The sequence below is a fragment of the Saccopteryx leptura genome, chromosome 1 (genome assembly GCF_036850995.1).
Source record: "Saccopteryx leptura isolate mSacLep1 chromosome 1, mSacLep1_pri_phased_curated, whole genome shotgun sequence".
Classification (NCBI taxonomy): Eukaryota; Metazoa; Chordata; class Mammalia; order Chiroptera; family Emballonuridae; genus Saccopteryx; species Saccopteryx leptura.
In genome coordinates this window covers 301,005,771-301,022,676 of record NC_089503.1, presented here as the reverse complement: position 1 = coordinate 301,022,676, position 16,906 = coordinate 301,005,771, and the positions used below count along the sequence as shown (strand labels likewise).

The 16,906-nt window shown below is 50.7% G+C and overlaps 1 protein-coding gene across 2 annotated transcripts in view; it reads left to right on the top strand.

Moving 5' to 3' along the window:
• Window positions 1–16,906, top strand: part of ELK3 (ETS transcription factor ELK3) — a 70,545-nt gene that overhangs the window by 41,438 nt on the left and 12,201 nt on the right. For both annotated transcript variants that reach the window (XM_066357280.1, XM_066357288.1), the window contains exon 3: window positions 9,234–10,013. In XM_066357280.1, coding sequence (XP_066213377.1) covers window positions 9,234–10,013 — 780 coding nt within the window. The remainder of the gene's footprint in view (window positions 1–9,233; window positions 10,014–16,906) is intronic.

Sequence of the window (16,906 nt, the reverse complement as noted above, 5' to 3'; positions counted from 1 at the left end):
GTTACTCGGGGATGTTCATTTTGTGATTAACTTTTCTTTCTCCTTTTATTTAATCTACAGGGTGGGGCAAGAGTAGTTTTACAGTTGTTTCTATGGAAAATAATGCAATAATTAATACGAATACAAGAATAAGCTGTGTTTTGTGTATTCACACCTGTAAACCAACTTTTGTCCCACCCTGTGGAAAAATAGTGGAAGATCTCATGCATGTATGCTGTTTTTTGTTTTTTTAATCCTAATATATATTTAAAGACATGGGGAAATGTTAACAATGCATTGTCCTCTAAGGTAGCTGCATGGTATTTCGTTGGAAGGCCCTCCTAGTAATTAACCCACCTTGGGTTGGGAGATAGGGTATAACTTCACTTCAAACCACGAACCTCAACTTCTTCATCTTTAAAATGGGACCATAGTGGTCCTGGCCGGTTGGCTCAGCGGTAGAGCGTCGGCCTGGCATGTGGGGGACCCGCGTTCAATTCCCGGCCAGGGCACATAGGAGAAGCGCCCATTTGCTTCTCCACCCCCCCTCCTTCCTCTCTGTCTCTCTCTTCCCCTCCCGCAGCCGAGGCTCCATTGGAGCAAAGATGGTCCGGGCACTGGGGATGGCTCCTTGGCCTCTGCCCCAGGTGCTAGAGTGGCTCTGGTTGCGACAGAGCGACGCCCTGGATGGGCAGAGCATCGCCCCCTGGTGGGCGTGCCGGGTGGATTCTGGTCGGGCGCATGTGGGAGTCTATCTGACTGTCTCTCCTCGTTTCCAGCTTCAGAAAAAGACAAAACAAACAAACAAACAAACAAAAAATGGGATCATAGTGCCCATGTTGCAAGGTGCATGTTCAGTATGTGGCAGGCCCTCGTAAATGCCTCTTTCCTTTGCCCTTTCTGGCCACTGGTTCCTTTCACGTGGGGTATGTACCCCAGTGGGATGAGTGTCCCCAAAATAAATGCATTCCACTTCCTGCTCTAGGATATCAGCGGCAGGCGCTCAGGGCCGGTAGCCCGCATTGCTCTCCCCCAGCGGCCGAGCCCAGGCTGGGCCACAGTAGACATCGCAGAGCCCGGCTTCTCCCTCCTGTCTGGGCAGGCGCTTCCTGTTCTGTGAGGCATCGGAGAGCAGTGCAGATCAGCTGGGGTGTCTGGTTAGTGTCCACACCGCTTGTTGGGCTGGATGTGGGCCTCTCTGCTGAAGCTGCCATGGCCTCTAAGTGGGATACGTGGATCCCACGATTGTTCACAGCTGCTGCCCCCACCCCAGGGCCGCCCCTCACCCACCCCTGAATTAATTCCTGAATTAATTGGAGTGTGTGACATGACATGCTGTAAGCTAGGCGTCTATTTCTTGTCTGAACCCAACTAAATAAAACATCATGTTTCCCCTGCTTGGAGGAGATATGTAAACCAGATGTAATTCTGCCTGCCGTGGGCCCGTCTCATCGCCTAGAACTGTGGACGAAGCAGGAGGAGCCTGTCCAGCCTTCTAAGAGGTTTAATTTGGGGTATTCAGTTGTCACTGGAGATGGCAGAGGTTGGTTTTTAGTTTTTGTTTAAATGGGAGTGTAAAAATACTAATAATACGAAGAGCTAGTAAGTATTGTGGGCCTCCTGTGTGAAGCTGTCTTGGCCCTTCTGTCTTAGCTTTCTGTGGATTATTTCCCATGAGGCAGGTGGTAGGTCAGTACCCATTTTGTAGATGAGGAAGCTGAGGCACACGGTTGACAAGAGACATGGGTGGCATTTGAACTCAGGCAGTGACTCTGGAACTGTGGCAGCTCTGTGACAGGGTCGAGCAGGTGTTTATGGGAAGACCCACCTCACTGTCCTCTGTACCCAGCCTTGCTCAGGGGGCTGGGTTAAGAGAAGGCCAGGCTGTTTGCTTGGAATGATCTTCCGCATGACCTTTCCTTCTTGCTTAGCGAGCTAGTGGCATTTCTCAGCTTTGGGAACAAGATCGGAAAGTTGCAAAACCAGGGGAGCCCCCAAATAGTGGAGAATGAACAGTGGGCCTGTCAGAATATCATCCCAATAAGCCAGGGTTATAAGTTCAATACCTAGCCAGGACGCATACAAGATTCTCAGCCAATGAGTCCATAAATAGGTAGAACATCAAACCAGTGTTTCTGGCTCTCCCTTCCTCTCTGTCTCTCAAATCAACAAATAAACATTTTTAAAAAGAGGGGGGCCGTGGGTATACTGATGGAGACCCACTACTGGTGTGGCTCCCCCTGGGAAGCAGAGCACTGGCGAAAATACGAGCTGGGATAAGAAGTCTGAGCACAGGAGACCCCGTGCGTGCCCTTAGATTAAAATCGGGGTGCCAGGCCAGAGCTGACGCAGGCAGCAGGTAGTTGCCCAGTGCACAGATGAGTGAAATTGTGGTTTATTAAGCTCTTGCAGGAGATATGAGGTAATAGGGGTTGGCATATAGCCCCCGCTGTCTGTCTAGGGATTTACATTTTAAAAATGCTGACAAAGAAAGCCCATGCAGGTATATGAATGGGATGCAGTTGTACAGAGTTTTAACCAGCCAGGGGATTAGCCACAAAAAATTGTGTCCCTTGTTGGGTGAAGCCACTGGCTTCTTGCTTGGGTCAGTTCTCTCTCTTGGGTCAGGGAGAGTAATTAACTCAACAAATGTATAAACATTATCCTTATTGACATCAAAATTAAAAAGGTAAATTCAATTCCATAAGCAAGTCTTCATTACCTAGCATTTATGAGATAGATATATATATATATATGTATATTTCTAAGTGAGAGGAGGAAAGATAGTGAGACTGATTCCTGCATGCACCTTGACCAGGATCCACTGGGCAAACACCGTCTGAGGCCAACACCGGAATCAACCAATCTATTTTTAGTATCTGAGGCTGCCACTCAGACCAACTGAGCTATCCTCAGTGCCTGGGGCCGATTCTTGAACCGTTGAGCCACTGGCTATCAGAGGAGAAGCAGGAGAGAAGGGGGAGAGGGAGGGAAAGATAAGCAGATTGTCACTTCTCACGTGTGCCATGTCTGGGAATTGAACCCAGGGTGTCCATATACCGGGCCAATGCTCTATCCACTGAGCAAACTGGCCAGGGCCTATGTATATATATATATTTTTAGTCACAGTATTTACTAGATATTTCTGATTGATCCTCTATGTGGATTACTGAACAGGCTCCTGTTTCCTCTTCAGTGGGAGAAGGCAGAGTTGAGTGTGCATTCACATATTTAAACACACCCATGGACACCTGTTTTTATCAGGAAGTCCGTGACCTGGCAGGGCAGCAGATGGCACTGAGGGAAATGAAGACGCCCATTCTCAGTGTTCTCCGCACCATTCAGGTGAAAACCTGGGGAGGCCCTCCCTTTGCCAGAGGTAGCTGGTGAGTCGGGAAATCATCCCGCCCATATGGCTGCTGCCCCTTTAGGCTCCTGCATTCTCAAAGCACCAACTGGGACGTGGGGATGGCAAGAGCAGTTTTGGGACCTGAGCTTCCACTTTCGCCTGGAACTGCCACTTGGGGGGGTGTAGGTGGCCGTTGCTGTCCCCCTTGCTAAAGGCAGCCTGTCCTTGCTGCCTGTAACCTTGACATAGAATGTCGGGTCAGGAGTCCCCACTGCTTGTGAATGTGCACTTACTGGGAAATTATGAACAAAGAGGATGGTCCTGTGTGTGTGAAGAGAAGCAGATGTATACAGCTGTCCCTCTGACACCACATGGGAGAGAGTCACTGAGCTCAACCAGACACAGACAGCATTTGTCAGGTTACCAGGCAACAGTAAGCAACAAATACTTGTGAGTCTGGGAGGAAGGGGTGAACAAATCAGACTTCCTGAATATCCTCATCACTTTCCATAATAAGATCCTGGTCCCATGTGCCCTCACATCCTGGGCTATCTCAGTTACCCCGAGTCTTATGTCCCTTTTTATCCTGGCTAAGCACTCTGGGGCCAGGCTGCACAAGTCCTAGTGTATGCTTGACCATCGGTAATTTATACCCTCTGAGCCTCAACTTTCCCATCTCTAAAGTGGGGACAATAACACTTCCAATCTTTCAGAGCATTCAGTGATAGAGGTGGTCAAGTTCTTTTTTCTTTTCTTTTTTTTGTATTTTTCTGAAGTTAGAAGCGTGGAGGCAGACAGACTCCTGTATGCGCCCGACCGGTTTCCACCCAGCATGTCCACCAGGGGGCGATGCTCTTGCCCATCTGGGGCGTTGCTCCGCTGCAGTCAGAGCCATTCTAGTGCCTGAGGCAGAGGCCATGGAGCCGTCCTCAGTGCCCGGGCCAACTTTGCTCCAATGGAGCCTTGGCTGTGGGAGGGGAAGAGAGAGATAGAGAGAAAGGAGAGAGGGAAGGGTAGAGAAGCAGATGGGCGCTTCTTCTGTGTGCCCTGGTTGGGAATTGAACCTGGGAATCGAACCCGGGACTTCCATCCACACTCTGGGCCGACGCTCTACTGCTGAGCCAAACGGCCAGAGTGGTCAAATTTTTAGTACAGAGCCTGACAGGTGTATGTGCTCAGCAGATACTACCTGTGATTATTCCCCTATACCGTGAATTTTCCGGCAACTCCCCTATGGGGTAGATTCTGGAAGCCTCCCTTCAGAAAACACGGAGAGGTCTTCAAATACACATGCCGCCCGCACTCGCCCAGAGTCTGCCCTGGCAGTAGAGTAGGGAGGGGCTGTCGGTTCAGCCGCCCGGCACTCATCCTCTGAGTCCAGTTCCGTACCTAGGACTCTGGCTGAGGGCATCCTGGTGGGGGGCTTGCCCCTGCGCCTCTCATGTGAACAGAGATCCCAGGCACGTTGTTCTGATCTCTTCTTCCCCCTCCTCACCCCGTTCCCTTCCAGGCTTTTCATCCTTACAGAAGTTTCAAATTGTGCAGATAGCCTGATCTAATCCATCTTCCCTCCTGGTTCTTTCCAAAGGCTGTTCCTCCCTCCTTTTGGTCAGCTTCATAGGTTGTCCCCATCCCCGTCACTGTGTAACCGCTCCCTGAAAAGCTCCCTTGGTGGAGGCAGCGGCTGCTGATGGGCCCTCCTGGCTGCGGCTGAGTCCAGCGCCCTTCGAGGCGTCTCCTTTTCTTACGCTCAGAGCAGGGTTTAGCATGTTCCGGCAGTCACCACGCAGCCGTGGAAGGTTCCCACCATTTTCTGTTTAAACTGTGAAACTCTTAAGATTCCTGATGTTCTGGATGGAACTTGAGGGCATTATGCTAAGTGAAATAGTCAGCGAAAGACAAAATATTGTATGTGGAATATAAAAAACTCACAGAAGCAGATAATAGATTGATGGTTTCCAGGGGCTGGAGGTTGGGGGAAACGGGGAGCTGTTGGTCAAAGGGTACAAACTTCCAGTGATGAGTACATTCTGGGCATCTCTAATGTACAGCATGGTGACTCTAGTAAACAGTAGTGTATAATATACTTGAAAGGTGCTCAGACATTGCGTAGATCTTAAATGTTCTACCCACAAAAAGGAAGTGGTAATTATGTGAAGTGATGGAGGTGTTAACTAACCCCACTAAAGTAATCATTTTGCAATATATAAGTGCATCAGATCTTCACATTGTAGAACTTAAACTTACACAGTGCTGTATGTCACTTTATTGTCTCAATAAAGCTGGGGAAAAATGATTCCTCACATTATTATTTTTAGGGAGAGGGAAAGAGAGGGGAAGGGAGAGAGATGAGAAACATCAACTCGTAGTTTTGGCACTTTAGTTGTTCATTGATTGCTTCTCATATGTGCCCTGACCAAGGGGTGGGGAGCTCCGGATGAGCTAATGACACGTTATTCAAGCCAGTGACCTTGGGCTCAAGTTGGTGACCTTGGGCTTCAAGCCAATGACCTTGGGCTCAAGCTGGTGACCTTGGGCTTCAAGCCAGTGACTTAGGGCTCAAGCCGGTGACCTTGGGCTTCAAACCAATGACCTTTGGGCTCAATCCAGCAACCCCATGTTCAAGCTGTTGAGCCTGTGCCCAAGCCAGATGAGCATGCACTCAAGCTGGTGACCTCAGGGTTTTGTACCTGGGACCTCAGTGTCCTAGGTTGATGCTCTACCTACTGCGCCACCACTGGTCAGGAACCTGTTTTTTTCTTAAACAGCTATATTGAAGTATATTTCAAATACCATCCAGTTCACCCATTTAAGGCATACAGTGCAGTGGCTTTGGGTATATTTACAGAGTTGTGCATCCATTGGCATAATGTTAGAACATTGTCACTACCCCCTTTTAGGTGGCACCACTCAAGTCCCCCACCCCACTCCCAAAACCTAGGAAATGACTCATCTACTTTCTGTCTATAGATTTGTCTATTCTGGATAGTTTATAGAAGGGGAATCCACTATCCAACATGTGTTCTTTTGTTCCTGGCCTCTTTCAGTTGGCACACTACATTTAAGGTACACCTGTGCTATATGTAGCATGTGTTAGAACTTCGTTCCTTCTGATGGCCGGATAATATTCTGTTACGTGAAAAGACCGCATTTTGTTTATCCATTTGTCAGTACCTGGTCGTGGGGGTTGTTCTTTGTGTTCTTTTTTATACGTCAAGTCTCAGCTCCCCACCTGAGATCACTTTTCCATTCCCAACCATTTTTTGAGAAGGGAGGGGCATTTTTATCATTATTAAGTCAGCCCCAGCTTACTTCTTGGTTTGCTTTTGAGTGGAATACCTGCTCAGACATTATGTTTTGAATACCGCAATAAAATTAAAGATTGGTACTTAAAAAAACAACAAAGTTATAAGGCCTGCCATGAGAAAGGATGCAGACCATCCTTCCTTTTTCTTCTGTGCAGTTACTTAGGCGCTAATAATTCACCCAGGTTAGGTCAGCGCTCATCTGGCTGAGGGTGCAGTTTTTCCCCAGCAAGAAAAATATTATGGGTGAAGAACAAAAATACCTTAGAGTTTTAGCAGAGGAACCCACCAGGCAAGGATGCTTTCTCTGTACTAGGAACTGACTCTGGGTCAGCTGCAATTTAAAGGCACCATCACTTAACCCTGTACTGCTGGATGGGGGTGTCTCCCAGGGCTGCTGTCTGCCCGGGCCTGGGACGTTGCCCGCAGAGATGTGGCCAGTCCGGCCCCAGGTGGAACTCTTAAATTTCCCAAAATTTTCTGAAGATTTATAAGTGGTTTTTAGTTTTTCTGGATGAGTGTAGAATGAGGTCAGAGAGAACAAGCGGGGCTGGGTGGTTAATGCCAGGCCCAAGCGGCAGAATGGCGCCAGAATGAATCGTTTGGCTGTGAATCTCACGGTCCGTTAGGTGAGCTTCCTGTGTGCAGTGCTGAGTGATTTCGCTGGGATTTGTGTTATTGGGATGTATGGTGCTGAATGGGGAGTTTAGCTTGTGTGTCACTGTGTTAGATGCCTGCCCCGAGGAGTTCCTGCTAGAAAATCTCGGTGGCTTGGTCAATATACCCTTCCCTCCTGACTGTGGGCTAAATCCTCTTCTGGGACGTAGGAACCAGTTAAGGACAAAGGCAAGTCAGCAAGCAGTAAGGCAACAAGGCTCGGTCTACGATCATAAGAGGAACATCAAACTTTAGTTGAATTTTATCTCTATTGTATCTCTGAGAGTTGCTAAGAGAGATCTTAAAAGTTCTCATCATGGCCTGGCCAGTTAGCTCAGTCAGTTAAGAGCATCATCCCAAAATGACAGGATTACAGGTTCTATGCCTGGTCAGGGCACGCATGGGAAGCAGCGAACAAACGCACGGCCAAGTGGAACAAGTGAATGCTTCCCTTTCTCTCCCCCTTTCTCTCCCTTCCTCTAGCGCAGCGGTTCTCAACCTGTGCGACCCCTGTGTTTTGGTCGTTCGACCCCCACTGGGGTCGCGATCCACAGGTTGAGAACCTCTGCTCTACAGTCTACCTTACTGTGGTGAGCATTTTGTAATTAGGCAGATATCTAATCGTTATGTTGTGCACTTGAAACTAATGTTATATGTCAGTTACAGCTTGATTTTTTAAAAAATTCATTGCTATGTAGGGGTTCTTTGAGTCTCTCCCCCCAAATCTGTGTGGAAATGTAAAAAAGCTTAGGCTTTTGAATGGGCAATCCTCAGCGGTTCTTGGGCGGTTGACTCCCCGTCTCCCAGCTTATGTTGTAAGAATGGAACCTCCCGCCTTATAAGAGGGTTAGTGGGAGAGCACATGAGATGGCCTGTGTGCAACAAGCTGGTACAGGAGAGGCATTCAATAGGAGCTCCTTTTAAAGCTCTTCTCCCCCCAAAATACTATTTTTGACCTTCAGTCATACCCAAGTTTAGGAGAAACCGTTTGTAAGGAAACCTTCTGAGTCCTTTGCCACAGGATGGCACTGCTAGCTCCTTGTGCTGGAGGAAGACTGCCTGCCTCCCCTCGGGCACCTCGGACCCCCTCAGGCATTCGAGAGACATTTGCTAACGTTCAGATTTAATAAACCTCAAGAACAGTGTGCCGCCCGTAACAGGAAGTCCGTTCTCCCAAAGGGGCATGAGCACTTTGGCAATGATTATTGGTTTTCATTTAAATCCTCATGTGTGAGGCCTGGAGCCATAAACTGAAGAGCCAGAAGTAGATACGAGCAACTTAAAATTCTGGATCAGTGCCGTCAGTATCAAAGTAGACATTTTGCTTTTCCTCCAGTGGCATTCTTGGCAGAAAATTAAAAAGGAGGAAAAAAAATGGCTGCATGATTTAAGAAAACATTGTGGTGTTTGGTGGTAATAACTTAGATTTCTATAATGCCTCCCAGCTCACAGAATGCTTTCCCATTATTATTTCGTTGAATTCTCACAGATCCCAGAGGTAGGTAAGACAATACTGTATTATGGTTAAGGAGATGGTGTCTCTGCCACTTACCTACCACGTGGCTGTGTGGGTTGGTTATTTAAGCACTCTAAGCTTACTTTCTCAAGTTTTAATAATACCTTCCTCTTAGGATGGCCGCACACGTTATATGGGAGAAGGTGTGAACCAGGGCAGCTGTTAGTACATTATCAGGTGCAGGAATAATCCTCGCTTCACAGGCAAGGGAACTAAAAATGACAGTTTGTAAAAATGACAGAACCAGAGTGCAAATCTGATTCTGCCTCCCAACTTTATACCTCTTCCCGTTCCCCCTTAGCCACAGTGAGTGAGTTGGGGACGTCCTGGTGGTCCGGCCAGTGCGGTTCCCCCACTCTGACGGAGCTCTTCCTCGGTTCCTCTGGTGCACTGACTTTTCCGATGTCTCCTTTTGTGTTATTCACAGAACATCATCAAGAAGGTGATTGGACAGAAATTTGTGTACAAGTTTGTCTCTTTCCCAGAGATACTGAAAATGGACCCTCACGGCGTGGAGATCAGCCGCGAGAGCCTTCTGCTGCAGGACAGGGACTGCAAGGCGCCCCCCGAGGGCCGCGAGGCGCACAGACACAGCCTGTCAGCCCTCAAAAGCACGAGCCGCAATGAATACATCCACTCAGGCCTGTACTCGTCCTTCACCATCAATTCCCTGCAGAACCCCCCCGAACCTTTCAAGACCATCAAGACGGAGAAGCTGGAGGAGCCGCCGGAAGACAGCCCGCCGGTGGAAGAAGTCAGGACTGTCATCAGGTTTGTGACCAATAAAACCGACAAGCACATCAGCAGGCCCGTAGTGTCCCTGCCCTCCACGTCCGAGGCCTTCCTGGCCTCGTCCGTCTCAGCCAAGATCTCCTCGTTAATGTTGCCAAATGCCGCCAGCATTTCGTCGGCCTCGCCCTCCTCATCTCGGTCCCCGTCCCTGTCCCCCAACTCGCCCCTCCCTTCTGAACACAGAAGCCTCTTCCTGGAGGCCGCCTGCCATGACTCGGATTCCCTGGAGCCCTTGAACCTGTCATCAGGCTCCAAGACCAGGTCTCCATCTCTTCCCCCCAAGGCCAAAAAACCCAAAGGCTTGGAAATCTCTGCGCCTCCGCTGGTGCTATCCGGCACCGACATCGGCTCCATCGCCCTCAACAGCCCGGCCCTGCCCTCAGGATCCCTCACCCCAGCCTTCTTCACCGCACAGGTAAGAGCTGCGCCCAGACCCGGGCTGAGCAGACAGGAAGAGATGCCAGAGCACCTTCCTTCTGCCTCCAGGGGGTCATCTGAGGGCCGGTATAACAGAGTCGCTGTGTGAGTGAAGGCAAGGTCCTCTTCCACCCCCAGACCTAGGCAGCCGCTAGAGGAAAGGCGGGAGGGATAATGGCCATGGCAGGATTCTTGGCTGGTGTCTTGCTTTCAGTGGGCTGCAGTGGTCGCCAGGTGGAGCCACACACGCTGGCCGGCAGAGCAGACCCAGTGATTTCCTAGGGACGGTTGGGTGGGCCGGGTAACAATTCAGAAGGCATTTGGGCTGTGTGAAATGTTTATGGCAGAATCCTCTCTGGTGAGGAACTTGATAAGTAGCTATTTGTTTTCTGTTGATAAGAAAATAGATGTTAACCGAGGGCGGCCCTCATGATTGTCAGTTTGGAGCCGTGCTGTCCGGTAGTCCCTGATAAGAAATAATACTAAGGATCATAAAGGCCGTACCAAACATCGAGGAAGAGATCCTTTGGTAAGAGCAGCACTGCTGTGAGAAGACCCAGGTCCACGTCGGGGGCGGGAGGACAGCAGACCTGAGCAACAGTCAGGTCACCAGTGTTACTGACTCCAAGGAGAAGGCAGCCTTTTCCTTTAAATACAGTATTCTGGTGCTCTTTCTTGTCCAGTGGACAGTCGCTGGGCAGAGACAAAGCCCATGCTTGGTGGAGCCTATTTCTGCTTTCTCTGGAAAATTGGGTGCATTTTGGTGGCAGAATTAAGGTCACTGGCTATGGTCACAGAGCTGGATGCAGTTCCTGACTGTCCCTATTGGTAGAATGTGACTGGGCACTTGCTCCCTGCGCTTGTGAGGTGAACTGAGTGTGAGGTGAACTGGATTGTGAGGTGAACTGGATGTGAGGTGAACTGGATTGCGAGGTGAACTGGATTGCGAGGTGAACTGGATTGCGAGGTGATGTGAGGTGAACTGGATTGCGAGGTGAACTGGATTGCGAGGTGAACTGGATTGTGAGGTGAACTGGATGTGAGGTGAACTGGATTGCGAGGTGAACTGGATTGCGAGGTGAACTGGATTGCGAGGTGAACTGGATTGCGAGGTGATGTGAGGTGAACTGGATTGCGAGGTGAACTGGATTGTGAGGTGAACTGGATGTGAGGTGAACTGGATTGCGAGGTGAACTGGATTGCGAGGTGAACTGGATTGCGAGGTGATGTGAGGTGAACTGGATGTGAGGTGAACTGGATGTGAGGTGAACTGGATTGCGAGGTGAACTGGATTGCGAGGTGAACTGGATGTGAGGTGAACTGGATTGTGAGGTGAACTGGATTGCGAGGACTAACTGGGGTAACAGCCATGGTCAGAGAGCTAGGGACAGCTGACAGGTATTATCATGGAGCTTGGTGGCACCCGGTGGGTACATGCTTGAGGTAGGCAGGAGGTACACACTCGTCTCGGCCTCTGCTCCACGCCACGATGTCCTTGCTGTCGTTGGTGGTGGCAGTGTCGACCGAGGTTCTCACGTGTGCCGGGCACTCGTCTCAATACCTCACACGCGTTGCCTTGGTTATTTTTCAGCTCCTCCAAGTAGATACGGTTATGTCCGGCCCCATGTTTCCAGCTGAGGCAAATGAGGCACTGTGCTGAAGTAACCTGTCCAAGGTCGCACAGCTGATAGGTGGTAGAAGCGAACCTGAACCCAGTTAATCTGCTGCAGCATCCGTGCTCTTCAGTGAAACGCTCTGGGCGGTGACACTCACTGGGAAAAGGCCCCGCTGTCCTTGATCCCAAGTCTGCAGAGCAACTGAAAGCAGCTTACGGCCCTTTTCCTCTCCGTGGCTTCTCCCTCCGGATTGGTGGCCCAGGCCCTGGGTGTCAGCTCAAGCTTGAGAGCAGGCGGTGAGGGGTGCGGCCCCGCGGAGGGGAGAGCTGGGTAAGGGCCCGGGTCCTGGTCAGAATGAGCCCGAGCGTTCTTCAGTCGGGCATTTCCCAACCACGCGGAGTACTGGCCGGTGACTGGGGACTGCGAGAGAGTGCCTCGGAAGCAGTGGCCCCGGAAGTAGCTCAGGGCGGTCAGGGGAGAAGCGGGGCCAGGGTGGACGGCCTACAGGTCCCCACTGCGGGCCAGCCCTGTGGCTGCAGCTGGACGATTTAGAGAGGATTTGAGCCGGGCCACGGCCAGCTCTGATTGCAGTGTCTGCTTTCTCCGAGGGCCCGTTTCACTGTCTCTGAACAGGGTGGGACAGTTGCCAGCTCTGCAGTCTCAGAAACCGGCTCAGGCTAGCCCTGTGGTTTTGGACCTGGACACAGTGAATTCAGGGCTGCTCCACCCAGAGAGACTGAGGGCGGTGTGGCTGGGCTGAGGAGAGGAGGCACCTTGACATGAGGCGGGCAGAGAGTGGAAGCAAACGGGTAGATGCCAAGCTCAGGATGGACAGACAGAACCTGCTAGAAATGGTCTAAAACCAGGGAGGGGAGAGCACAGGGAGTCCAGATGACCTGGGCCTTGGGCAGGTGGGCGCGAACGGTCCTCACCGTCCCGGGAGGGTCCACGCCGTGAAGTGGGAGTTAGTGGCAGGAGTCCCAGAAATCGGATGAGGGCTTCCCGGAGGAGGGAGGCAAGGGGCAAAGTCTGGATGCAGGACAGGAGAGGGGCAGCAGGGGCCCGGGCTGAGGGAGGGCCTGTGGGTGGGGTGGGGGCAAAGCAAGCACACCTCCTCGTGCCCTGCACAGGTTCACAGGCATCAGGGCTGCCTCTGGGAGATGGCACAAGCCCAGGGCTTGAAACTGCCACACCCTCTAGCAGTGTCAGCTCTGCCCCTGGCACGGGTGTGGGCGGCCGTGGTGGCTGACAGCAAGGGGAGAAGCCAGAGAGAGCGGTGGCAGGGCAGGGCTCAGAGATTGGGCGTGTCCCCCAGGTGGTTCCCCTGAGATCAGACAGGACTGTCATGCAGTTTTATCTTAAAAAACAAAAAAAATTTTTTTTCAATTACAGTTTACATTCAGTACGATTTTGTATTCATTTCAGTTGTGTCACAGTGGTTAGACAGTTACAGACTTCATGCAGTTTTCTCTTGACCGGCCTCAAGCCCTTGAGGGTTTAGGGGAGGCCTGGAGTCAGTGTAGGATTTGGATTGCGATTTCATCCGCCAGGAGCTGGCGTGTGGGCCCAGAAACCCAGTCATCTGTGGGTCTCCCTCCGGGTGGCAGAAACAGCCTCAGCCCTCAGAGCCCCCCGTCCTATGGAAGGCCGCTGGCTTTAGCCTGAAGGATGAACCCTTTTCCTGAAATCGTCCCCAGAGGACAGGAGTGAGACTTGCCTTTGCTTCTACAGCTCTGGGGGTCGTCTCTCCACCTGGTGAGGCGGTGGGGGCTTTCCTCCCAACCACTCGGGTCCCCCCCACCCCCCGCCGTAGCACTCTGTGCTCCCTTGCTGGTGTGTGCACTGTGGCACTTGGCACATGCGCGGTCAGTAACCTGTGGGAACCTCGTGAACACAACGGTCAGCCTCGGAAGAGGTGAAAGCTGTGTATAACAACTTGATAACCCTGCAAATGGCATTGCCAAGAATTTAGTGTATTCCAAGAACTATTTCATTATTTATATTTCACTTATTTATTCTAAGAATAAGTCCCAGTTATCTTCAGCTGGAAGCATGGGAGGAAGAAGGGTAGGATTAGGAGAGTCTTGACATGACTTGTGGTTTAGTGCCCTCTGGGCACCTTTTTAAACCACACACCTCACATAAGCCCAAATACAGATTTGAAATTTCACCTGCAAAACGGTGTGCCTGAAAATCATCAGCCACTGCCCCAAGACCATAACCCCCACTCCCATCAAAGATGCCTGTGGTGCGTCTGCTGGGACCTGTACGTAGTTGAGATGACTCTTGTTGATGAGTTCTTAAGAAACCAGGTTACTCATGTAGACAGACATGACGATCACCCAGTGGTTCCTCAGGCAGGGACTACGAGGAAGCGAAACATGGGAACACAAAAGCCAGCTGGGTACCAAGGAGTGATAAAGTTGGCGCTCGGCAGCCAAGGGCGGTAGCTGCCAGAGTAGCAAGGTCACGTTGGACTGTGGCTTGAAAAGCCAGGATGTTATCGCTGATGCATGAGCTACAGAAATTGAGACGGGGAGAAGCCAGGAAGTGAAACCCTCCTGGGTCCTGGCCAGGCACCCTGGAAGCCCAGACGGTGCCAGCTGGAACCTCCAATCCTCCGTATCTTCTGCACTTGCGTCATCTGCCCCTGTTCCTTCCATGTGCCTTCCGTGCCCTCTCTCCCTCCTCTCCTAACAATGCTAAGTTGGTTAAGAATCGGAGGCTGGCACATTGCATTTCCCTTCCTTTATGCCAAGACCTGTTAATCTCACGTGTGGTGTTTAAGATGCCCAGCCCCGATACGTGCAGGCAGCAGGGCATGAACTCGCCACCCTAGTCTGTGCATGCATGCCCCGGGCTGTTGTATTAGCAGCTGCCTTGGATTAGCACTGACTGAGTGGAGACAGCTTGCTGAGGACTGTCTGTAGTGCTGAAACCTCGTCCCCGCACTGACTGGTGGATGTAACAACTTTGAGCCAAAACCATAAGGTGGGAATTGAGGAAAACGGACGTGTGTGGAGGAGCAGTCAGGGTATGTTGCATTCTGTCCCAGCTCTGGGGTTTCTCAGCATGTTGTCTCTGCCATTATCACAGAAGGAAAACAGTTTGGTTTTTCCCCTTGATCTCGCTTGAGCACTACCCCTGAAGCTTTCTGCACACTGACCCTACAGTGAAGAGAGGTGGTCTTTATAGGAGCTTTGCGTTGGAAGATGTCACTGGTAGTTTTGCATGACCTGACACTCCTGTTGAAGATCCTTGCTTCTCCCAGCTCTGGGCTGTGTCTTTCCACCCCGGGACCCGTGTAGCTCCCTCCTTTGCCTTTTCTGCTGATCCTTCACAGTCCCGCTGCCTCTTCCCTGCGCCTGCCTGTGCCTTTGTTTTCCCTACCGCTCACTGCACCTGCCCTAGAGCCTGCGGAATTCTCCATTTTGTCCGCTTGTCATTAAGATCAGCCCATTCAGGACTACACAAAATGCCACTTCTCTTTTAAAGGCCTTAAAATCCATGTTCTTATTTGAATTTAGAAAACTCTGTTTAAGAGTTTCCAGGGACTCATTGTCACCTTTCATTTGTGAATTTTTAAAAAATCCCAAAGCAGCATCGTCATGGATTCTGTTGGCATCTGTGATGGTGTGAGATGAGAGATGTTTGTTGGTACAGCTGTTAAGTGGACATCCTGATTCTCTCTCTGTAACGACTTACCAGTAAGCACCTCAGGTCATCAGATCAGGGAGTGTGCAAATACTCTGATTGTACAGCTCCAGCTCTTATCCCTTTTTGTCAGTCAAATAAGGAATGGTTACTATTTGTTCATTTGGGAAATAATTGTTGAATACCATCCTGTGGGGCAGCTGTGTTAGGCTTGCTCCCTGGTTTACCAGCTGCAAGCATTCTGCCTGATTGGTGCGTGAGTGGGTGTCAGCACCACGTGTGTGTGGCCTGTATAAGGCTATGGGCGCTTGCGCGGGGGGTCTGCGGATGGCGATCGCCTGCCCGCCGCGGTGAGGGGCCATTTTGCTGTTCATTTGCTGGAGAAGCGGTTTTCCTGCCTGTGTGCTCATCCGCTGTTATGAGTCTCTGTTAAACGGCATGGCCAACGCTGCCCCAGCTCTGCAGCGCCTCTGCCGTCGGCCTGAATCCAATGTGGACTTGCCTGCTGCTTGGCCTTGGCCACCGGCATTGCGCACCCCTACCCCCATTTGCTAGGCACCTGGGGATTCAGACCCGGTTCCTGCTGACCAGTAGGCACAGAATAAGAGGCAGTACAAAACTAGGGTGGTGTGAAAGCATAGAGGACCCTAAGAACTGGCTGAGGACTTCAAGTCTCATTCTGTTGTGAAATTAACAGCTGCCGGAGGTCAAAGTCAGTGGACACAAAAATTTCTATTAGAATCTATCAACAAATAATTATGAAGCATTATTTGAAGACACAGGACATCAAAAGTGAAAGCGCCCATCTTTCTGACCTTAGGACCTGGCTACGACAACAGGGTTAACACACGGACCACACAGCACATGTCGGAGTCCAGTGCACAGTAAGAGAAGCACCTTTGGAATAGAGAGGGGAAAGAACATTTATTTCAACTCGGCAAACGAGAACTAAGCGCTTATGTGTTAGCTGCTGCGCTTGGAGCCAGGGATACGAACAGGAATTAGATCATCCCTGAGAGTTAGGAGTAACTTACCTTTGGCTGGTTAAACTAGTACTCCAGATGTGGTACAAAAGGGATACTTAGGCAAAAAGGAACACTGAGGAAGATGGTTTAACTGCCGGGGACGGGGAAGGGTGCTTATGGAAGAGGTGAGCACACTTGGGTGGGGCGTTGAGGGATCAGTAGCAGTTTATCCTGCAGTGAGGGGAAGAGGGAAGTGGGTGTTGCAGGCAGAGGAAGAGCTTGGGCCAAAGCATAAAGAGGTGAACTGACTTTCTACAGTACTTTATTTGGGGGAGAAGGACAGATTCCAAAGATAAAGGAAGTGGTAGGAGATGAGGCATGAGTGCCACAGTCCACACTGTGTTTTAGAAATCATCCCGATGACACGGATTGGTCAGGAGTGGGGCTGGAACCAGGTCGGATACTGTTACGATAGCTCAGGTGAAAGAGATTGTAAGGCTGTGACAGTGGGTGACAGATCTGAGACACACAAAGAGCATGCCATCAACAGGACTCGGCGACTGGGTGTGGAGCGGGGGGCAGAGTATGGGAGTAGGGAGGAAAAGTAAGCCCAGAGGGAAAGGTTACAAGCTCGGTGTGCGCCATGTTGAGTCAGG